General features: G+C 38.8%; 1 protein-coding gene across 1 annotated transcript in view; it reads left to right on the forward strand.

The window, feature by feature from the left end:
* The window catches only part of Pdss2 (decaprenyl diphosphate synthase subunit 2), a 199,056-nt gene that overhangs the window by 130,725 nt on the left and 42,741 nt on the right, over positions 1 to 25,590 (forward strand). Inside the window, exon 4 of the mRNA XM_048354522.1 lies at positions 3,704 to 3,778. Within this exon, the coding sequence (XP_048210479.1) occupies positions 3,704 to 3,778 (75 nt within the window). The remainder of the gene's footprint in view (positions 1 to 3,703; positions 3,779 to 25,590) is intronic.

Here is a 25,590-nt window from a genome sequence, read left to right on the forward strand (position 1 = left end):
CTTGCACTTCTCCAATCTATTAGGCTTTCAAGGATGGCATAAATGAGACTTTTTTTTCTGGAGCTTGAACTCAGGGCCTGGGCACTGTCCCAGTCTTCTTTTTGTTCAAGGCTAGCCTCTACCTCTTGAGCCACAGCACCCACTTCCGGCTTTTTCTGTTTATGTGGTGCTGAGGAATCGAACCCAGGGCTTCATGCATGCTAGGCTTATAGTTGCTTTTGTCTAGATAGAGCATAACAATGTCTGGAGAGGGGGTGTCCAGAAGTTACTAGAGTCTCCTAACCACTGTTGTCCATGCTAGCACTCTAGATAGCTTGAACAAAACATTCCTCAAGAATCTGAGGTAGAGGGCTGGGAATATGGCCTAGTGGCAAGAGTGCTTGCCTCCTACACATGAAGCTCTCAATTCGATTCCCCAGCACCACATATATGGAAAACGGCCAGAAGGGGCGGTGTGGCTCAGCTGGCAGAGTTCTAGCCTTGAGCAGGAAAAAGCCAGGGACAGTGCTCAGGCCCTGAGTCCAAGGCCCAGGACTGGCCAAAAAAAAGAAAAAAAGAATCTGAAGTAGAAAGGGAGAGAAGGGATAAAAGAGAGTGATAGGGTGAATTTGATCAGAGGACATTATATGCATATAAAGATCCCTTTATACAATTAATACATTCCAATTTTAAAAATGTAAAACAATCTGGGGTGGAGGATAGGTTATTAAGCTAATGCTTTTTATGTTTTTGTCGATTGTGGGGCTTGTACCCAAGTCCTGGGCTCTGTTGTTGAGCTCTTTTGCTCAAGGCTAGTACTCTACCACTTGGTGCCACAGCTCCACTTCCAATTTTCTGGTGGTTAATTGGAGATAAGTGTCACGAACTTTCCTACTTGGGCTGACTTTGAACTGTGATCCTCAGATCTCAGCCTCCTGAATCACTAGGATTACAGGTGTGAGCCACCAGCACCCAGTGGTGGCATATGCTTTTCTTTCTTTTTTTTATTTTTTCGGTGAGTCATGGGGCTTGAACTCTGGGCCTGGGTAGTGTCCCTCCACTCTTCAGCTCAAGGCTAGTGCTCTACCACTTTGAGCCACAGTGCCACTTCCAGAGTCTCTTGGACTTTCCTGCCTGGGGTGGCTTTGGATCACAATCCTCAGATCTCAGACTCCTAAATAGCTAGGATTACGGGCATGAGCCACCAACTGCAAATGCTTTAGTGTCAGGTAGCCTTCTGTTCATTCTAGAAATATCTGCATTTTTAAAAGAGGATGATACTTTAAAACATCTCTCTTTGCAGTAAATGAGGACTTCTTTGTCAGCAAGTAAGGTGGACTACTAACGTAGCATCACAGCTTCAATTTTTTTCTTTTATTGTCCAATTGAATTACAGAGGGTTTACAGTTTCATATAGCTTTAAATTTTTTAAGCCATCATTTTTAAACTTAATAAACATTTTACGCAGGGCAAAGGAAAGGGATTTATGTGTGTACTGGGCAAGTCACCCTGACCAGGATACATCTAATTCATAGACTTTGCCTTCTTTTCTATAATCTCTTCCTTTCCTTGGTTTGTTAATACAAAGTAATCAAGACCTTTCTTCTTTACGGTTGTCATTGGCTATGGCGGTATATTCTGAAGTATGGCCACTTATAAGTACAAGTCATTTATAAATTATGAACTTCCAAGTCAGAGTGCTACTTCCATTAAGAAAAAAAAAGAGTCAAAGAACAAAATGTTTTTGTTGCTTCTGTCTGGCCTGGAATTTCATAGAAGGAGCACTGTGCTTATCCAGAGCTAGATCTACTGTTAAAAGTTCATACCATCATTTTGACATCTTGTGTTGGACTTTCTCTTTGTAAATCCCTTTCCACTTTACCGATGCTGGTCTCAGAGCTTAAGCTGTTTAGAAATCATAACATTTCTTAGTGAGTGATTGGCCTGTATTATGTGTCCAGCCATCAGGGGATCTTGGGATGTTGCTTGTATAAACTGTAATCCAATCGTATGCTGTGCATTTAATTACAGTCTTTCATAGACCTATTGGTGATATTCAATCCTTTTGGATTTGGGAATAGGGCTTATCTGATGCCTGGGGGGCGGGGGGAGAGATCCATTCATTTTTCTCTTTTCCCCACTTAAATAACTCAACACATCTGGTAATACTGTAGGACCATTGTCCTTCCAGTCCCTCTGCAGCTCATGTTGCCACAATATTTCTTAAGTATTGAGTTACCTAAAGGACAATGTGATTTAAAAAAAAAAAAAGACACTGATAGGGTCTTACAAATTAATCCATCCTCAGAGCTAGAAACAAATATGCATTTAATCAGCAAATTTTCCCTATCAGCAGCTCTCTGTAAGTTACACAGTATGAATGCAAATTTAAAACGGGAGATAAATACTCATGAGTTAAAATTTAAAAACAAGCTTTTTACAAATTAATGTAATTTGCCTCTAAGAAAAATGTTTATTAAATAAAGAGTACCTCAGATTAAAGTAACTTGCTGTTTAAATCTATCTTTTGACTTAATGATGTCTTCAATTACAAGAATGATAAAAGCTGAAACAAAATCCCTTAATTCAATCAAAACTGAGCTAAATTTTAGGAAGCAAAGAGTAGAAATTAGATACAGGACTACATAATGCAGGAAGTTAAATATGTCAGATATTAAGACTTTATAAGAAGGTGGTAGTTGTCTTGAGGAATTTTTATTTGGAATAGCCTCATTGAACAGTATCATTAATACACTATTTTATCCTCCTCAATTAAGATGCTTTGTACAAACAACTGCAAATTGTGCAATAGTTCCAAAGAGACCATTTACCGTTTTTGTTCTTGTTTTACATTCTGGAGTAAGTTCAAATCTTTTGAATTTGCTTGAGGTTTTGTTTTTTTTTAATAGTCTGACACTGAAAATAATACAAGTTTGATTAATACAATCTCAGTATTGCTGTGCTGTAAAACCTTTCAATATTAATGGTACATTTGACTCAGGGCCCCTACACCAAATATATCTTCAGTGCGTTTTAAGTACAACATAATGAACATATTTGAAAAATTAACCATTCTCTTGCTATTGCTTTACTTTCTGTAGTAGATATGAAAATTAGCATTGTAATGGCTCCCAGAATGGGAATCTGAAGAGGTATCCACTTGACAGAAATAAACACATAGAAAATAAATTGAGTTGATATTTCATTCATTATCTGAAAGTGAAGCTTATGTTCAAATGGCTGTTCCTGGATTTTCATGTAGTTAATGCTATATAGTTAAATGTTATGCTCATAAGCTTTCTTCTGCTTAAATTATGACTGAAAAAATTGGATCGCAGCTTTAATATCCAGGTGGGCAATACCATTTGCCAAGATTTTTGCATATAACTCCAATTTTTCTGCCAAGAATAAACCCTGCCTTGCTACTACTAAACCTTCTGAAGCATTCTGAGTTAAAAATGGGATACATTTTGGGGCTGGGACTATGGCCTAGTGGTAGAGTGCTTGCCTCATGTACATGAAGCCCTGGGTTCAGTTCTTCTGCACCACATATATAGAAAAAGCCAGAAGTGGAGCTGTGGCTCAAGTGATAAAGTGCTAGCCTTGAGCAAAAAGAAGCCAGGGACAGTGTTCAGGCCCTAGTTCAAGCCCCAGGACTGGCAAAAAACAAAACAAGCCAAAAAAAGGGGATAAATTTTATAATTGTTTTATTTATTTATTTTAGGTTGCAGAACTTATAGCAAGTGCTCTTATGGATTTGGTACATGGAGTATACCAGGAAAAGCCTACTTCCACCAAGGTAAAGGACTTGGGATTCTGGGTAAAAAGTTAGAAGAACTCGGGGCTGGGAATGTGGCTTAGTGGTAGAGTGCTTGCCTAACATACATGAAGCCCTGGGTTCGATTCCTCAGCACCATATAGACATTAAAAGCCAGAAGTGGTGCTGTGGCTCAAGAGGTAGAGTGCTAGCCTTGAGCAAAAAGAAGCCAGGGACAGTGCTCAGGCCCTGAGCCCCAAGCCCCAGGACTGGCAAAAAACAAACAGCCCCCCCCCACACACACACAAATTAGAACTCATGGCAAGCAAGAATTGGTGAAATAAAATGTCATTCTTTTTTTGTATTTAAACTGTACATGACTTTTTTTTTTTTTAGATTAGTGTTTTGGCTACAAATTCATGGCCATACGCTTAGTACATAGCAGATTTAGCCAATTAAAACAACCTCTCATCCTCTGGCTGAATTAACAGTCTGTTCGGGCTGCAGCAGCTCACTAGAAACATGGATGCTTCTGGCTGGCAGGTAGTACTGTCACAGGCAGGCAGGCTGGAGGAGCAATTGCAGCTGAAGATCTGGGCACAGCCTGCTTCCAGAGGAAGGGAACTTCCAGGTTCCAGAAGAACCGAACACAAGCCCAAAACATGGCTATCAAGAAAGTAGAAAGAAGCAAAATGTTTAAAATAGTCAAGATTCAGAATTATTAGTTTCTCTGTGATAGGTAAGACAGTTGCACAGCTGGATTATTTTGATTAATTTTATAGGTCCAGAATTAAGGCGTTTTGACTCATTTAACAGGTCAGTCATCTCAGGGAAGGTTAGGTTTTACTTCCTTAAAATGCAGCTATTTCATTTCAGTGGGAGATTAGATGTGAAGTAATTGCTTCATTGACCACCACCATCATTTGCCGTGGTGTATACTATTATAAGGGACTCTTCTCCCAGTGTTTCATTATTCTAACTTCTTTAGCTTCTGTATTAGCAAGATTTCACTCACTGAAAAATTAGAAAAACTACGCATGTATGCACATCTTAAGCATTAACACTTCCAGTTGAAAAAGAAGACAAATTTTAGTAGAAGTGAAACATGGGCCATGATTAAAAAATAATTTTTAATATAACCCAGAGATTTTGGATGAATGATAGATTGGTTAGTGAAATATGAAGAACTTGGGCATCTGCTAACACTTGGGTCAGGAAAGCACAACTCTCAAGAGCTATATCTAACCTAACTTAATTAGCATATTGGTATATGGGTACCTTATTATAAAGGACCCAGATGTAAGACCATAGTGGACTCTCTTAATAGAATTTTTTTAAGACAAGTTTAATTCCCTACTATGACTAAAATTGTAAAAAGAATCACTTCGAATCTAGATCCACTGATAGAAAATAACCTTGCAGCTGGGTGCCAATGGCTCATGCCTATAATCCTAGCAACTCAGGCCTGAGACCTGAGGATTATGGTTTGAAACTAGCCTGGGCAGAAAAGTTCATAAGACTCTATAGCTCAATTGGTAGAGTGCTGATAACCTTGAGCAGAAAAGCTCAGGGACATTGCCCAGGCCCTGAGTTCAAGCCCCAGTACTAGCATGTACACACACACACACACACACACACACACACACACACACACACACACCTTTAATACAAAATGATAAGATGATAGCAAAGCAAGTATCACTGAAGAGATGATTTCCCTGTGTTTCTTCATTTAATCTCCACAGGAATCCTGAGAGGTGGGGCTGGGAATATGGCCTAGTGGTAGAGTGCTTGCCTCATGTACATGAAGCCCTGGGTTCGATTTCTCAGCACCACATATATAGAAAAGGCCAGAAGTAGTGCTGTGGCTCAAGTGGTAGAGTGCTAGCCTTGAGCAAAAAGAAGCCAGAGACAGTGCTTGGGTCCTGAGTTCAAGTCCCAGGACTGGCAAGAAAAAAAAGAAAAAGAAATCCTGAAAGGTAGATACTACTACTACTACTACGATTCCCATATACAAAAACTAAGGTTTAATGGTAAATAGGTCAGGAGTGATAGCACATGCCAAAAGGAAGAGAAGGAAAGGAAGGAAAGAAGGAAGGAAGGAAAGAAGGAAAACATCAAATAATTTTTCCAGTGTCACACAATCTGTTATCTAGAATATGATTTTAAGACCATAATTCAACCCAGCCTCTTATTCTTTCTTTTTTAAATTTTATTTATTTATTGTACAGAGGGGTTACAGTTTCATACGTAAGGCCGTGCATACATTTCCTTTCCAACTTGTTACCTCCTCCCTCATCCCCCCCCATTCTGTTTTTCTGTCTTATTTGATTACCTCTTTCTGCCATACCTAAGACATACCATATGGTGATTACAGTGATGATTATATATTTGTACAACTGAGGCATTATTTTTCCCCTGAGATACTTGTAAGGTGTACAACTTGGTACTATGTAATATTTTACAGTTTAAAAATATAATATTTTATATCATTTATGTTGCTGCTGTGTTTTTTTTGTTTTGTTTTGTTTTTTTACATAGGGTCTTGCTTTTATAGCTTAGGTTTGTCTTGAATTCAAGAACCTCTTGCCTGTACTTCCCAAGCACTGGGATTATACATGTCTGTCTCAAGTCTGGCAAATGTCTTATTTTAAAGTGAAAGTGTTAATAGTAGGATTAATCTTTTAACATGCTTATTCTTACATTCGTCTATTATATTAAGTAGCCTAGTTCATGAATAACTTTGTAAACATTTATTAAATACTTCTTATGTGTAAGGCAAACCCAATAGCAGCAGCAGTCCATAAATGCTTACATGGTACTTTCTAGTTACTTACAGTGTTTTTCTATATTCCCATTTTATGGAGGGAAAATTTGAAATTCAGGAGAGAAATGGCAGGAAAGTATAATGTGCAAAAATTATTTTTAGTGCATGTTTGAGTGCCCCCTCTCAAACAGCATTTAAAGCACTTGAGAGGTTTTTTTGTGGGTTTTTTTGTGGGTTTTTTTTTTAAGCATTTAGGTTCCAGAATATAGCTGAGCTATTAAAAAGCATACACTCCCCCCACACACACATACACACACATTTTCATTAGCATTGCTTAGGTGTACAAAGGGGTTCATTTTGACGTGCATACAATATGCTTTGATCAGACTTACCCCCTCCATGCCCCACCAGTAGTTCCTTTTAACAATGGAAACAACAGTGCATAGTTGAACTATAGCAGTAGGAGCGCTGCCTCCATTTGCACCCCAAGTCCAATTTAGGTTAACCATATTTCCCTTCCTACCCAAAAATATTCTTCCCCCCTCTTGTTCTTTTTTTCTGAATGTGCTTGCTATTGCAATGGCTTTTCAGAATTTAGTTTCTCTAACTTAGCCCAAAAATCACCTTCAGAGGCAAAAAGTGAGTTTTGCATCCTACGGAGTGCATTCTAGATTTTCTTGTTCTGGCAAGACTGGGAATAGATACAGGTGGGGGTCCTGTGAGAAGCCATGGACCCTGTGGGTCTCCCTTGTGCAACTTCTGTAGCCTTTGGTCAACTCAGCACACAAAAGAATTGCTTTGTGATTTAAAATAAACTGGAAACCATTTCTTCTCTCTAGGGATAAGAGGATACAAAAGTAGTCTGTTTTCTATATGGCAACTTAATGCAGTGATGGAAAATCTGGTAGTAGGAAACTAGCTTTTGTGCGGGTAGTATCTTTGGGACTAGTGTACATGCATTAAAGCAAACGAGGGGAATTGGAATTCAATACATCAGAAATCACCTTCTCTAAAGAAGTTCCTAAGTACCTAATTCTCCTTAAAGTGATAAAAATTTGTGACTTAAATTACTAGTACTTAGCATATTGTGGCTAAATTGTGATCAAGGAAATATGCAAAGTAACTTAGGCAAGTCATCCTTTGCTCTACCCATTGCAAAATAGTTTGCTTTTTAATTTTTTACATTTGCTTGCGTATGAACCATTTCTTTGTTACAATAAAAAAATTATACACTGGCTGGGAATATGGCTTCTGGTAGAGTGCTTGCCTAGCATGCATGAAGCCCTGGGTTTGATTCCTCAGTACCACATAAACATAAAAAAGCCAGAAGTAACGCTGTGGCTCATATGGAAAAGCGCTAGCCTTGAGCAAAAATTGAAGGGCAGTGCTCAAGCCCTGAGTTCAAGCCCCAGGACTGACAAAAAATAATAATAATAACACTAATTTTTAAAATTAAGCACTTTGCTTTGTTAGTGTTTGTAAGAAAACCTCTTCACATATTTTTCTGTACTATCTCATTGAAGAAAGAAGCATATTAAGTAGAGAACTCTCATTTTAAAGGTCATATGCCTTTCTAAGGTCTCCTTGGTTAAGTTCTGCTTTTCACTCTACTCACTAACTACTTTATATTTTAGAAAATCTGACTTTGGATCTACATACCCATGAATTTAAAATCTCTTTTTAGGTTACTATCTGACAAAAAAGAACAAATAATGATTCATTAAATAAGAATCATAAATGTAAAGAGGAAAACACAAATTTTTTATGTAACTGTCCCATGGACATGAATCATGATTATGTTGTAATATACTTCTTTCTAATTTTCACTCTGTATTTCTCCCATATCTGAGGTATTTCTGTATATAATTTAGTATCTTTATCAACTTCATTGTCACTGTTATGGGGTTAGAAATGTTACAGGGTTCAAAGGAGGGGAGTCCCCCAAGAGTCCACCACTCAGAGATGGTCTCAAGCAAAAAGATGGATTTATTGGGGAAGCCTAAAGCGAACTGACCAGCCAGGGACGCAGTACAGACTCGGGTGCTGAAACTACGACAGTGAAAAGAGGGCTGACCGGCCAGGGACACAGTGCAGACTCGGGAGCTGCCACCGTGACCCCGAGCAGTCCTCAAATTGGAGTTTATAAAGGTAAAAGCGTAGCGCATACGTAGGGGGTTGATGCAGGGGGTAGAGAAAATAACAAACAAGTTAATAAGCAAGCCATTTACAGAAGCAGAATTTTGGGGTCAGGTTGACCTAATCTACTCCCCCCCAACATTTCCTACCATGTTTCCCTAATCAAGATAGATTCGGCACTGCTCCCTACCGCAGTTGCCACATGTTCAGAAACATAATTTTAATGACTGTTTAATGTTTCTTCATACCCCTATAATGTAATTTAGTAAACCATTCCACAAATTTTAAATACCTTTTTTTTTTTTTTTTTTTGCCAGTCCTGGGCCTTGAACTCAGGGGCCTAAGAACTGCCCCTGAGCTTTTGTGCTCAAGGCTAGTGCTCTACCGTTTGAGCCACAGCTCTACTTGCAGCTTTATTTTATTTTATGTTTTTGGTAGCTAATTGGTTTTGAACCACAGTCCTCAGATCTCGGCCTCCTGAGGAGCTAGGACTGCCGGGGTGAGCCACCAACACCTGGCTTTTGTTTACCTTTTTTTCCCCCTGTTCAGCTGAGTTTGACTCAGGGCCTGGACACTGTCTCTGAGCTCTTTTGCTCAAGGTTCGCAGCAGTTGACCACTTTGAGCCATAGTACCACTTCCGGCTTTGAAGGGTTTTTTTGTTTTAGCAGTTCTGGAGCTCGAACTCAGGGCCTAGGCACTGTCCCTGAGTGTCTTTTGCTTAAGGCTAGCCCTCTACCCCTTGAGCCACAGCACTGCTACCTGCTTTTTCTCTTTATGTGGTGCTGAGGAATCGAACCCAGGGCTTCAAGCATGCTAGGCAAGGACTCCACTACTAAGCCACATTCCCAGCCTCTGGGTTTTTTTTGTTTGTTTTTTGGGTTTTTTAGTAGTTAATTGGAGATAAAGAGTCTCATAGGGATTTTTCTCCCCAGGCTGGCTTCGTACCCTCCTCAAATCTCAGCCTCCTGAGTAGCTAGGATTATAAGCTTGAGCCGTTGGCACCTGGCACACATTTTTTACCCTATATAATATTGTTGTTGATATTTTAATATATAAATATAAATTTATATATAATATATATTACATGTAATATAATATGATACATAGCATAATATATATTAATATATATAAATGTCAATGACAATATTTTATATATATATATATATCTTCATGCTGTTTTCTTTAAAATTTTTATGGTACTGGGAAGAAAGCGCAGTACTAGAGTTTGCCTAACACGTGCAAGGCCCTGGGTTTGATCTGAAGTGCCACCCCAAAAGGAGGTGGAGGGGAACACTTGAAAGTGAGTTTCTTGAACCAAAATTTTTTTTCAATATAACTGCAAAAAACCTGCTAGTAGAGTTGGCCCATCTGGGAACTTGGAATTTTGGCATATTCCTTTATTCTCCACCTGATAAGAGTGGCTCACAGTGCCTGTGTTATTTCTGCAGATAATGTGGTTTGTGCTGAACATTCGCTTCCCTTCTGGGAGTCTGGAATTTTGATACACGCTAGACAATGTCTACATGACCAGCCCCAATAGAAAGCCTGAGCACCGAGTCACCTGTGAATTTCTCTGCTTCTCTGCACCAAGTCACCTGTGAATTTCTCTGCTACCTAATTTTTCATGAATAATCTCACAACTCATTGGCAGGAGAATTAAGCACCTACTGTGACTCTCTTGGTAGTAGATGCCAGAAAGCTTTTGCCTAGACTTCATCCAAGGGGACTTCACTAGTTTTGCTCTATTGTTTCACCATAGTTTTTTAAAACCATACTGTGATTTGGGGCTGTAAGTTGGGTACCATGAATCATCCATACAAGTCATTAAGCCTCGAGGTGGCCTTAGGGGGCTCCAACACACCTATTTTCTGATAACATATTGTTATTTCCTACCAACTCCTGTTTCCTCCTTAGGAATCTAACCAAGGTACTTTGCAAAGTCAGTACATGACTCAAATTGGTACTGAGAAGGGAAACAGCACATCTCTTCCTCGCCTGCAGAGGTTCTGCTCAGGGCCTTGCCCCCATTCCCAGGAAATGATACTCATCTTGAGAAAGAATTGCTTGCCACAGTCACTGAAATGATAAAAACCAATCTGTTTTTTTTTTTTAATGATACTTCCAGTATCCAAAGATCATAATGAAGATAACAGTTTGTGTATTGTCATATCTTTATGCTTCTCTTCCTTCGGCTTAGGCTAACTATAAGTAAGATATAAAAATAAGATAAGGGCTGGGGATATAGCCTAGTGGCAAGAGTGCCTGCCTCGGATACACGAGGCCCTAGGTTCGATTCCCCAGCACCACATATACAGAAAACGGCCAGAAGCGGCGCTGTGGCTCAAGTGGCAGAGTGCTAGCCTTGAGCGGGAAGAAGCCAGGGACAGTGCTCAGGCCCTGAGTCCAAGGCCCAGGACTGGCCAAAAAAAAAAAAAAAAAAACTTACAAGAGGAAATAAAGCTTTAAAAAAAAAGATAAAAATAAGATAATTCAGTCCACAAAGAAGTTCCAAATGTCTCTTCTGCAAAGTCCTATGCCACCATCTAAAACAGAATTTTTTTTAAAGCCTGATACTAATGGCTCACACCTGTAGCTACTTAGGAAGCTGAGATCGAAGAATTAGTTTGAAGCCATACAGGGCAAACAGTTTCCATACTCTTATCTCTAATTAACCAGCAAAAAGCTGGGAGTGGATGTGCAGCTCAACTGGTAAAGTGCTAGCTTTGAGCAGAAAAAGCCAAGTGAGAACACAGGGCCTAGAGTTCAAGCCCCAGTATCAGCACACATGCATGCACATGTGCACACACACAAAAGGACAGAAATAGTTGAGGTTGTGGGGATAGTATTTATTATTTTTTCTATCTTTTTATTTATTTTTGTATCTGGATTTAATTTCTTGCATGCATAGTAGTTGACGCTTGCACTTCTGTCTAACCTGTCCATTTCTGCTTTTTAATATTTTGTTATGTTACATTTTTATTAATATGGTTGAATTTAAATTGCCATCCTGTTTTACATTTGTCCCATTCCTCTCTTTTACCCCTGCCTTTAGATTGTTTCCCCTAATAGCATTTATTTCCTTTTTTGCTTTACTTACTCATTCATTCATTATGAGATAGATCTCATATATAGCCAGGCTAGCCTGGAGTTTATGATCCCTTGCCACAGACCAAATAGCTGCAGTTGCAGGCTGGAATCAAAGAGTGTGAATGCCTCACTAGCAGAATTTCTTCCCCCCGCCCTTTGAACAGTTTTATAGGATGGTGTTGCCCACATTCAGGGCAAGTCTTTTTCCCCTCTTAGTCCCCTCTAGAAATGCCTTCACAGGGATACCCAGATGTGCTTTACTCATCTTCTAGCAATCTAATTGATCTGATAATCAAGATTAACCACCACAATAAAAAATCTAGAGATGAATCTGTGCCAGTGGCTCACATCTTTGATCCTAGCTACTCAGCAGGCTGAGATCTGAGTATATCCTTTCGAAGCCAACCAGGGCTTTTCCACTAAACTACGAAAAAATAAAATAAAATAAAATTCAGAAGTGGTGCTGTGGCTCAGGTGGTAGAGTGATAGCCATAAGCAAAAGAAACCGAGGGACAGTGCTCAGGCCCCTGAGTTCAAGCCCCAGGAGGTAGGGGGCAGGGGGGGGGGGGCGGCGAGGAAGAGGAGGAAAAGGAAGGAAGGAAGAGAAATCTGGAGATGGTTTAAAATGTATGGGAGCTTTGTTTCAAGAAAATAGGAGCTAAGGATGAAGGTTATCTCAGTGGCAAAGCACTTTGCCCTAGCATGTGCAGGCCTTAAGTTCTATCTCACAAAAAAATCAAAATAAAATCATATATGGAAAGATTATATAGGTATATGCAAATACTATATCTGCCATTTTATGTGATCTAGATTTGGAGAGTCTTAAAGACATCTGTCTTCAGATAATGGAGAATGACTGCACTCAGCTGCACACTTTATGGAGACCCTCTAAGCCTTCCAAATCTTCTGTGTAGTTCTCTCTTTTCTTTTTTTTAAATCTTTATTGTCAGACTGATATACAGAGCGGTTACAGTTTCATATGTTATGCATTGGATACATTTCTTGTATTGTTTGTTACCTCCTCCGTCATTCCCCCTCCCCCTTTCCCTTTCCCGCCATGAGTTGTTCAGTAGATTTACACTAAACAGTTTTGCAAGTATTGCTTTTGTAACCAGCTCTCTCTTTTCATATACCTTGCTCTGTTCACTCAGGGCCCTAACCTTAACATTTGTGGTCTATCTAGACATCAGGTCCATCTTCTCTCTTTGAGGATACTTAGAGGTTCCACTGTGGTCTGGCATTCTCTCAAGACAGTAAGCAGAAACAATTACCAAACTCATTTCCCCCCTGCCCCCCATCTACCAGAGATCACTCTTTAGTTGTCTGACTTAAAATGTCTTAAGAGCTTGTTTCATATATTTTTGCCCAGTTTTTAAATTTTTCTTCAGGCAAGAGAGAAACTTCAGTATCATTTGTCCCCACTTGGCTGGAAGTGCTAGGCCTCATGTTTGTTTTTTTAATTTATGTTATAATGCCTTTTTATAAAATAACAAATATAAAATACCCCTTACCCATACGTTCTATCATTGGTACCCTAAGTGCTTGTTTAGGGAATAAGAAATCAAAAATAACACCAGTTTTGTACCTGGTTGACCAGAAAAAAAAAATGATGATAAAGTTGCCATGAAAGAGGATTGCTTTTAGAGAGAACTGGATGAATTGAATTGAGAACAAATTAGTGTTGGGTGCTAGCAGACTTTCTATGTGAAAGACTAAGGATCTCCTTAGAGGTAAAGTGGGAATTGAATTAATCATTGGAAACTGATGAGTAAATTTTTGAGTTTTAATAACAAAGAAAACAAAAATTTAGGAAGATAAAAGACAGAGACTATAGAAAGGAAGTTGAAATGCTTACCAGCACTACTATGCTTTCCAGTATTTGGGCATCAAATTTGACTTTCCTCTTCTTAACTAACAACAAAAGAAAATTATATTATGTTCTGAATTTTTTTCATTATTTGATTACTAGTGCAACAGATAATTTTTGTCTAGTATAGTTTTTTTTTTTTTCTTAAACACAGGAGCTAGAGGTATATAGCTCAGGAGTACAGTGCTTGTCACAAATGAACTACGCCCTGGGCTCAGTCCTCAGTAACAAAGAAAATAGATGTCAATGGACCTTAGGTGAGAATGATTCCTTCAACCCAGCCAATTCTCCCAGACCTCCTTAGAAACAAGAGGTTGTGTAGTGATTCCTATCTCAGTAAAGATAGTCTCTCTCCGAAAATGAGAAAGAAGATCCTGTCTCCTAATACTTTTAACACAATAGAGAGATTATAAGGAAAATATAAATAAGGTTTTTCTTATTGGAACCTGGTTGAATTGTTCATTATCATAAGTCCTTTATTAATCATAGAGCTGAATTAGACAATGTTGATAAAGTATATTAACAGTGAGCTTATATTGAAAATCTACCATATGCCAAACAACATACTAAGTGCTCCTGAAACATTGGAAACAAAGCTACTGTTTTAAAAAGGAGCAAAGTAGGCTGGGAATATGGCCTAGTGGCAAAAGTGCTTGCCTTATATACATGAGCCCTGGGTTTGATTCCCCAGCACCACATATACAGAAAAAGCTGGAAGTGGTGCTGTGGCTCAAGTGGTAGAGTGCTAGCCTTGAGCAAAAAGGAGCAAAGCAGCAATTCAGAACTGCCTCAGAGACTTGGCAGTGAGTACAATTCAGAGGGAAACATGCAGTGAAACCATTGGAGAACAATTTACATACAAGGCTATGTGGCAAATCGTATGGTATAAGCTGTAGACCAAGGAGAAAGTGCAGCATTAAGATTTTAGAATGAGGGGGCTGGAATGTGGCTTAGCGGTAGAGTGCCTACCTAGCATGTACGAAGCCCTGGGTTTGATTCCTCAGTACCACATAAACAGAAAAAGAAGTGGTGCTGTGACTCAAGTGGTAGAACACTGGTCTCAAGCATAAAGAGACTCAGGGACAGCACCCAGACCCAGGGTTCAAGCCCCAGGACTGGCCAGAAAGGAAAAAAATAATAATAATAATTTGGAGTGTTTTAGAGAGCATCCTAGGCATACATGGTGAAGCATGCCTGTAATCCCAGCACCAAGGCAAGAAGGCCAGCCTGGGCTACATAACAGGAACCTATCTTTAAAAAAACAAAAACCTTGGGCTTTGTGCCAGTGGCTCACACCTGTAATCCTAGCTACTCGGGAGGCTGAGATCTGAGGATCATGGTTAGAAGCTAGCCTTGGTAGAAAGTCCCTGTGAGACTCTTAAAGATCTCCAATTAATCACCAGAAAACCGGACATGGTGCTGTGGCTTCTAGTGGTAGAGCACTAGCCTTGAACAAAAGAGCTCAGGGACAGTGCCCTAGGCCCTGAGTTCAAGTCCCACAACTGCTGAGAGAGAGAGAGAGAGAGAGAGAGAGGTTAATATTGAACAATTTGTTTTGTAGATTAGAAATGGAAAAGGGTTATTTGTTTCTTTGAGGGTAAGACTGTTACAAGTACATGTGTGTATACATTCACAACTTACAAGATATATATGTGTGTTTATACATGTGTATGTATTTTGTGTGTGTGTGTGAAAAAGCTATTTCAAAAAGAAAGTATTTTAAGAGGTTTAAAAGTGCAATAGTGAGTACTGTATAGAAACATTAAGATACTCTGGGGTGTATTTCACCGGTCCATTTACTCACAACCTGTCCCTCACATTGTACCCAGGGCATATATTAATGAGCTAATAAAACATGCCATGTCATGTTTTATTGTTTGCTATGCATCTGTTCAAGCTTTTATCACACACAAGCCCAGGACTAAAGATGCTGCTAGTGGTGATGATAATAAATACTTATAATTTTACTAGCACCCTTGACTCACAAAGTATAAACAGCCTTAAATCATTCACTTCGAATGAAAATGTTGTATTTGTTATGATTTGAAGACTATTGAGAGTAGCTCAAAACCATTCTTTTCATTACAAAATGCACTAAACACACACAAGTACCTATGACAGATATATATGATTTAAAGGATAAAAACAAAACACCTACACACTCACCACCACATTTAAAAAGCAGTTTTAAATGTTTTATTTAAACTACAAAATGTTTTTATTTGAAGGAGCTTCGAAAGCAGCAAAGTTGTCAAATGAACATACTAGAAATCAAAACAGAGGCGTACTAGATTCAACATGAAAAGGTGATGAACTGCGGGCCAGTGCAAACACTGAGAAACAGAACAGGCAACCAGAAAAGCTTAGAAAAAGAAAAGCTTATGCATAGTGGTGTTTTTTACTAAGTAGACTGCAGTTTACAGTGGGTCTCTGCTGTTGTTAAATGCTGAAATTGAATTTGTACAGCATTTGGAAGTACTCTAGGTCACTCATTGACAGCTATCTTGGTAAAACATCTTTAAGAGGCAGTTTATTTGCCTGAGAGATGAAACATCACATGTATAATAGACTATCATTGTGATCACAGGACAAGAAGAAACATTTCAGAATGCTCAGAGAGCTCAAGCTTTCCATTACTATCTGTCCATATGCAGCTCATCCCCATCTTATCTCCATCACAGATCACTCCTGCTCACAGCTGCTTAGGTAAAATTTCCACTTGGGGGTCTCATGGGCATCTCTGACTTGGCCCAAAAAGGACTAGATACATGATCTGTTTCCTTTCACTCCTCCGTTCTCTGTCTTCACAAAGAGCATTCCCATTCAGTCACTTTTTCAAGTTAAAAATTGGGGGTCCTCCACACCCCTGCCCCTCACCAAAATCACTCCCATGTCTGCCTTAGTCTATGTCCTATACCACCACCTTAGTTATTAATTAACTGAAAGGGAGCACAGAACACAGTTATTCTTCTAAGCCTTCTCTTGAGAAGTAGATTAATAATGTCTAGGCATCGTGGTATATGACTATAATTCTAGCATTAGGAAAGCTAGAGCAAGATGTGAGTTCAAAGCCAAGCCTGGTCTACATAGTGAGTTCCAGGCTTGAGCAACATTGAGATGCTGTCATAAGCAAACAAACAAAAGTAAATTTTCATGATTTAAAAAAAGGATGGGGGGGCTGGGGATATGGCCTAGTGGCAAGAGTGCTTGCCTCATATACATGAGGCCCTGGGTTCGATTCCCCAGCACCACATATACAAAAAATGGCCAGAAGTGGCGCTGTGGCTCAGGTGGCAGAGTGCTAGCCTTGAGCAAAAAGAAGCCAGGGACAGTGCTCAGGCCAAGGCCCAGGACTGGCAAAAAAAAAAAAAAAAAGGATGGGGAGGGCTGGGAATGTGGCTTAGTGGTAGTCTAGCATGCATGAAGCCCTGGGTTCAATTCTTCAATACCACATAAACATTAAAAAAAAAAAAAAAAAACGTAAATGGCACTGTGGCTTAAGTGGTAGAGTGCCTGCCTTGAGCAAAAGCAGTTTAGGGACAGTGCCCAGGCCCTGAGTTCAAGCCCCAAGACTGGGGAGGCTAGGGGGAGAAAGGGGGAATGGGAAGGTAGAAATTCTTTAACCCCTCCTGTCACCTCCCAGTAGTGGGAATCTCTCTGCCTTCCCCTTGAATCTTTTATTTTTTTAACATACATACATACATTTATTTATTTATTTATTTATTTATTTATTTATTTATTTATTTATTTATTTATTTATTTGGTGCCAGTCCTGGGGTTGGACTCAGGGCCTAACCACTGTCCCTGGCTTCTTTTGGCTCAAGGCCAGCACTCTACCACTTGAGCCACAGCGCCACTTCTGGCCATTTTCTATATATGTGGTGCTGGGGAATTGAACCCAGGCCTTCATGTATACAAGTCAAGCACTCTTGCCACTAGGCCATATTCCCAGCCCTCCCCTTGAATTTTGGTGTGCTCAGCACACTCAGTAGAATATCATAGAAGTAGCTATCCCAGATTAGATCATAAAAGAGTCTGTTGTAATGCTCACTCTGGAAACACTCCCTTTGTCAGTGTCCTCTTAGAATTGAGTCACTGTGTTGTGAGAAGCCTCCTCAAGACTCCCAGGTAGGTCCTGTGGTCCTCTGTCCTAGATGGGACTGATTGATGGTTAGTGACTAAATCCACCATAATTCAGCTGTTCACACACCACATAGTCAAATCTGAATCATCCCTAGCTTTTCTAGTCTTCCCAACTTTACTTCAGACATCTTGGAACTGAAATATGCCATCTTCACAGTGCCTTGTCTAAATTGCTAACCTACATAATATATGAGAAGAGTAAAATGGTGGTTGTTTTATGACACTAAGTTTAAATAAATAAAACATTGATCATTTATGAAATCCTAAACTCTTCTAGAGAAGGTAGTTGTATTATCTTGGGGTACCATAAACAACAGAAATTTATTTTCTGTTGGTTCTAGGTTACAAGTCTAAAATGCAGGTTCCAGCCAGTTTGGTTTCTGGTGAAGGTTTTCTTTCTGACATGCCCACAGCTATCTTCTAGCTGTGCTCTTATATGACAGAAGAAACGGACCAGAGAATGCTTTTCTCTAATAGCAGTTTTGGACACTAGATAAATATGTCTTACCAAGACTAACCAATCTTGAGTGGAAACAATTCCCCATGCTACCTGGATCTCTCTTAGGAGCTCTCTGGCAGATTGCTTTTATAACTCATTGGATAAAGTTAGACCACAAACCCATCTATTTTGCTTAGTAATTGGCAGGGCAGTGAATACCTGAGGAAGGGGAAGCCTTTTCTTTTTAGTTGGGAAGAAGAGAATGAGGGAGTTGAACAAACTGGGTAACACCAAAGAGAAGTTTGGCCTGCTTCAAAATGCATAGGGGGTGCTTGAGCGTGGAACACCCTGTAAATGTACATTTTTGTATGTGCTTATTATACACTAAGAGAACTGTCCATCTCGCAGTAAGGAAGAATCTTGGTTTTTGAGCAGCTCATATTTTCATTGCCAGTCCCCACACAGAGCTGCTGTGCTACTGCATCCCTGCTCACCTAAAGCACAGCACTCAGCCTACCTAATTTGCACATGTAATCATGTCCTTTCCCTCTGAGAGGTTTCTAGCATGTAAATGATAAGGTCCCAAACTCCAGGCCTCTTACCCATCCCACTACTACCATCTTTCTTTACCTGCATCTCCCAGGGTATGTTTTCATCAATGTAGAGCTAATATTGGTGCCCCAAAGTCATCCCAGCTTTATCTTCTTGGTTAATTCCAGCTGATTACTCAGAACCAGACCCAGCTAATAATCCTGCCATGAAAGCCTCCTGTAATAACCTTTCTTTGATAGATCTGTTTACTCCCTTCTCTGCCTTATAATCATTTATTATTTCTCTCATGCTGAACTCCTTTTAAAGGTCAAGGAGTAATGCCTAATTCTCAGATCTACAACACTTAGCATATAATAATTGCACACAAAAATGCACATTTACATGATATTCCATGCTCAAGCCCACCCCACGCATTTTGAAGCAGGCCAAGTTTGTTAAAGAACTACTTAGGATGCCCTTTTGCCCTTATTGTGCAGTCCAGTTTTAGATGCACTGCTGCCCTCTAGATGGTCAAAGCCCAGGTATGACACCTATTAGTTATACGGTTTGTGTTATAATCTTTCCTCCTCCATCCTCACCCTTATATGATTCCCATCTACTTTAGGAAAAATTTATTTGTGGAAGGTCAGGAAGTAGGTGGCCAGCTCTAGACCAAAGGATTCCTAGAAGTTTAAATTCCTTTGTAACCTATCTAACTGGTGAGTTTAATAACTAAATATATATTGAATAGAAACAGTTTGGGTGGTACCAGAGTTTGAATTTAGAACCTCACACTTGCTAGTTAGGTTCTCTATCACTGGGCCCTGCCTCCAGCCATTTATTTATTTATCTATTTATCTATCTATCTATCTATTTATTTATTTATTTATGGCCAGTCCTCCTGGGGCTTGAACTCAGGGCCTGAGCACTGTCCCTGGCTTCTTTTTGCTCAAGGCTAGCACTCTGCCACTTGAGCCACGGCGCCACTTCTGGCCATTTTCTGTATATGTGGTGCTGGGGAATCAAACCCAGGGCCTCATGTATATGAGGCAGGCACTCTTGCCACTAGGCCATATCCCCAGCCCAATATTTATTTATTTTTTAATTTGGAGCTTTATTTGTGTTTTTTCCTGCCTCCAGTCTTTTTGTTGTTGTTGTTCTACTTATTTGTTTGTTTTGGCAGTGCCAAGGTTTGAACTCACCATATCACATTTTATTGGCTTAGTTGTTCCACCGGCACACTCCCACTTGAACCATGTTTTCAGTCTTTTTTTTTGCTGATTTATTTTGGAAATAAAGTTTTGAAGACTTTTCTTCCCTGAGCTGCCTTCAAACCACAGTCCTCTGGATCTCATCTTCCTGACTAGCTCAGATTAGAGGCATTAGCCACTTCTGATTGATTGATTGATTTCTCCCCCCCCCCCTCTCTCTCTCTCTCTCTCTCTCTCTCTCTCTCTTTCTCTCTCTCTCTTTTCTTTTTTTTCTTTTTTTTTTGCCAGTCCTGGGCCTTGGACTCAGGGCCTGAGCACTGTCCCTGGCTTCTTTTTGCTCAAGGCTAGCACTCTACCGCTTGAGTCACAGCGCCACTTCTGGCCTTTTTCTGTATATGTGGTGCTGAGGAATCCACCCCAGGGCTTCATGCATGCTAGGCAAGCACTCTGTCACTAGGCCACATTCACAGCCCACTATCTACTGTTTCTAGTCTCTTTTCTTTTTAACCTTTTTATCTTCTGTATCTCTTCAGTGGGTATTAGATTAGTTAAATGCTTTTTTTTGGTACCAGTTCTGATGCTGAATTCAGGGGCTGGGCACCATCCCTGAGCTCTTTTGCTCTAGGCTGCTGCTCTACCACTTGACCCACAGCTCCACCTCTGGTTTTTCCAGTGGTTAATTGGCGATCAAAGTCTCCCCATGGGACACTCCTGGGCTGGCTTTGTACTTTGATCCGTAGCCTAGCCTCTTAATTACAGGCATGAGCCACTGGAGGAATTGGGGCAAAGGGACATTTTCCTGTTCTTTGGACCAGCCTTACTCAAGTAAAAAGGTCCTTAGGGAACAGCCAGACACCTACACTTTTCTAGATTTATTAATAAGTATGCTGACATATATTTACTTTCTGAAATAAAGGAAAACCTATCAAATGTAAACATTCAATGAATGTGTGGTCCTTTTGTATATAATAATCTAATAGCTGGGTGCTGGTGGCTCACACCTGTAATCCTGGCTAATCAGGAAACTGAGATCTGAGAATTGTGGTTCAAAGCCAGCCTGGGCAAGAAAGTCCTTGGGATTCTTATCTCCAATTAACCACTAGAGAACCAGAAGTGACACTGTGACTCAAAGTGGTAGAGCGCTAGTCTTGATCACAAAAACCCAGGAACAGTTCCCAGGCCCTGAATTCAAGCCAAATCTGTTGTAAATCCAGAGCGGAAAGCCAGGTACCATAATATGTGCCATTTACCCAGCCTTGCATCTCATGCTGTATCATTTATTGTGACTGTATTTTCTCATCTCACCCTCATTCTATATACTGGATAAGTAAGGAAACTGGTTTATAATGTAACTGTCATACTTTTTTCTTGATGTTTTACAATTGTGTGTTAACTTGTGTATTTAAATAGAATGTTCATATACATGGCAAGTTGGTAAAAGTGAGTAAAGGGATTTTGTTTCATTAATAATCAAGTTCACAGTAGTAATATCTTAATGTTCAGGGAATAACATTTTTGATTAATTTAGGAACAGAATTATTAACTTATAGTCCAATTAACTTATGGAAGTAGATTTCAAGGAACTATAAATTGTTTCTTTATTATATGAATTCCTAATACTTTGAGTGATCATGTATTACTTGCATAATTTAAGGTATACAAATGAATAGTAAAAATATAAGTAATAAGTAATGAACAAAACTAAATCCTTGATAATTGGAAATCTTGCTATTCTGAAATCTATTTATATTATATGTTAATGTTATTTATTTTATTATATGTTTATCTGTGGATATATATATATATATATGTTTGTAGGAGTAGATACTGTCCAGACAGTGAACATCTTGAGGACAGACTATTTATTAATCTTTATATCTATATTGCTTGTAAATAGCCTGACCTATGATAGAATCTTGATTATTTGAGTATGAGTAAATGAGACTGGTGCATTCACCACTAAAAGTTTGACACACACACACACACACACACACACACACACACACTTTAAGTCATAGGTACTGAACTCTGGGCCTAGGTGCTGTCCCTCAGTTCTTCAATTCAAGACTAGTGGTCTACCACTTGAGACATTAAGTGCCACTTCCAGTTTTCTGGTGGTTAATTAGAGATAACAGACATATGGACTTTCCTGCCCAGGCTGTCTGTTAACCGCAATCCTCAGATCTCAGCCTTCCTAGTAGCTAGGATTACAGGCATGAGCCACTGATACCAGACTAAGATTTTTAATCTTAGTTCAAGCATTTCAAATTTTTAAAAGCATAGATATTTTACCTGATTCCTATAACCCCCCTCTCTGTACATCACCTTTATAACAACAATTAAAAATTTATTAAAAAAAGAAATGTAAAATGTTATCCTCATTAGCTTCTTTCTTTTTTTAGTAGTTTTAGTAAGATGTAATTTGCATGTAGAATTCACCCATTTCCGATATATAATTCAGTAATTTTAGTAACTATTAAATAAATGATATATCTAAAATACCTATCATCATAAATCAATTTTAGAATATTTTCACATATACCCCTATAAAGTTCCTCATGCCCATGCAGTTCACACCTCCAGCCTCAGGCAGCTCGTAACCTACATTTGCACAGAGTATATGATCTCTTGTATCTAGCTTATTTCACTCAGCTGATGTTTTTGAAGTCATCTATGGCACAGCATGTATCAATAGTTTTATTCGTTTTCTTGCAGAATATTATGGGACTATATGGATATATCTAGCTTTCAAAGTAAAAAGAAAAATACACACTATTCAACACATACAATGGAGAAGCAAGGTTCTATTGATTTGTCAAACATTTTTTGAAACTTAAAAATAGTCTGAGTGATTAAAAAATGTAAAGATGACCAAAATGAATCTTTGGGGAAATATATATTATATATTATATCGAATTATATATATAATTATATATAATATATAATATATATAATTATGTATAATTATGTATAATTATATATATTATATATATTATATATAATTATATATATTATATATTATATATAATTATATAATTATATATAATTCGATATAATATATAATATATTATAATATATAATAATTATATATATAATTCTATATATAATATATATAATTAGTCATACAGTACAGAAGTTTTCTATTGAAATATGAATAAGACAATGTTTGTCAAAAGAGGTAAGTGTGAAAATATCTGAGAAAATTCCTCAAAGAAGTGATATCTGTTCTGGATATATTCAGTTTACTAGACAGAGAATATGAGGAATATCATTTCCTTTGAAGAGAATAATATTTTTAAATTCACATAAGTACAAAGTGCATTTTTTTTAATGTCCTCAGTTCTCATAGGAAATACATTAGGAAGGGGAGAGGGCTCACTACCATAAAGTGGAAGGCCTGGGATGCTATGCTATAGAGTTTATCTCAAGTTAAGGGCAACAGAGAGGCATTAAAAGAAAATAATTAACAGGCACACTTGTAATCCTAGCTACCAAGGCTGAAACCTGAGGATCATGGTTCAAACCTAACCCAGGCAGGAAAGTCCGTGGGAATCTTATCTCCAATTAACCACAAAAAGCCAGAAGTGACTCTGTAGTTCAAATGGTAGAGCACTATCCTTGAGCACAAAAACTCAGGAAGAGCACCAAGGCTCAGAGTTCAAGCACCAAAACCAACAAAAAAAAGAAAGGAGAATTATTTCAATTCTTTATTATGACCAAGTTAGAAAGGACAGAAGAAAGTGGAAGAGACATATCAAAAGAAAGATAGCAGGCAAATATTTACCAAGCCCTGCAAGAATGTCTGTAAAATTCTTATCTCTACTAAACCACACACACACACACATAAAAAACAAAAACAAAAACAAACCAGAGGTGGAGCTGTGGCTCAAGTGGTACAGAACTAGCCTTGAGCAAAAAAGCAAAGAGTTCAGAAACAGTGTTTGTGCCTTGAGTTCTAGCCCGAGGACCAGAACAAAAATTAAAACCTTACCAAAAAAATATGCTTGCTTTCGTGGAGCTTATAGTCTAGTGAAGGAGATAAATGACAAGCTATTAAACAAATAAATATACAAGGACTCCAGTGAACCAAAGAAAAATGTGTAAGCAGAACAAGAAGATAAATAATAGGGAAGAGAGGCAGCTTATTTAAGATGAGCTGATGTTTTTATTATAATTATTATTGTTTTTTTGCCAGTCCTAGAGCTTGAACTCAGGGCCTGAGCACTGCCCCTGGCTTCTTTTTGCTCAAAGCTAGCACTCTACCACTTGAGCCACAGTGCCACTTCTGGCTTTTTCTATGTATGTGGTGCTGAGGCAAGCACTCTACCACTAAGCCACATTCCCAGACACCAAAAAGCAGTGAGGAGTCCAGCCATGCACGGGAGCATCTGCCAGAGAAGACAGCAAGTTCTGGGGCCTCAGGGAGGACACAACTGGAATATTTTGAGAAACATCCTGGAGTCTTTGTAGGTCTTGCTCATATTTTAAAAGATCACCTTGGCATCGGAGGAACAATAGATATAACCTTGTACATATCCCATTTCATGTGTGTGATCTGTAAGAATAATTCCCAGATGTGGGATTGCAGGGTCGCAGGGCTAATCCATTTATAATTTTGATAAGTGTGGCAAAATTTCTACCTAGTTTCTACTCCCATGTTTGTAAGACTATTTCTTCCCAACCTTCTCCATTCTAAGAATTAACCTTTGAGAAAGTGAAATATTTGTTACTGGTCAGAAGCCACAAACTCAAGATGGTAGAATGCTCTGGAAAATCTTCTTTCTTGTCTTTTCTGGTTTTCACCTTCATTTGTTACCTTATAGTCTTACCCTCCATCTTCAAATCTAGCAACATGATACCTGTCAGTTTGTCACCTTTTGTGATTGACCCTGACACCTCCCTCTTATAAAGACCCTTCTGATATCATTTTGCCCACCCACTTAATTTTTCATCTTAAAATCCTAAATTAATCCTGATAAACCACTCATCTCAAAACCCTGAATTTAACCACATCTTTAAAGTCCCCTTTGCTATGAAAGGTAAGAATTACACACACTGCCCTACTATGTAACTGTGCACAACACCTTGTCAAAAAAATTTTGTTTAATTAATAAATAAATTAAATTTTTAAAACCCTGAATTTAACCACATCTTTAAGGTCCCCTTTGCTATGAAAGGTAAGAATTACAGGTTCCAGGATTAAAATGTGGACATAGGTGTGAGGCGGAGAGGGAAGAGGAAGATCCACTGTTCTTGCCTATGATAGTCTTCTGCTTTGCTATGGTTCTGAGGTTATTCATTTTGCTTGTGGTTTTGCCATTTGGAATTTATCCTAGTCAGTGAGGCAGGCCAGATTTTTAGTCTTTCCAGATAGGTCTTTCTAATCAATGGTGCTACTTTCCCTAAAATAACTAAATTCCGCACATAGCTTGGTTTCTTTCTAGACTTTCTAGTTGGAGCTAAGAATATGTTTTTATTTGTTGTCTGTCTAAAAGGTCACTTTTTTTCTTAATACAGGCTCTCAGTGTATATCCCAGGCTGATCCTAAACTCACTGTGCCTAAGCTGTCCAGCTTACTGGAATAGTACTTGCCTAGCATGTGCAAGGCCCTCAGTACAATCCCCAGAACTATAAAATAATAATAATAATTCCACTCATTTGTTTTCACTTTT

This window comes from Perognathus longimembris, chromosome 9 (assembly GCF_023159225.1).
Source record: "Perognathus longimembris pacificus isolate PPM17 chromosome 9, ASM2315922v1, whole genome shotgun sequence".
Lineage (NCBI taxonomy): Eukaryota > Metazoa > Chordata > Mammalia > Rodentia > Heteromyidae > Perognathus > Perognathus longimembris.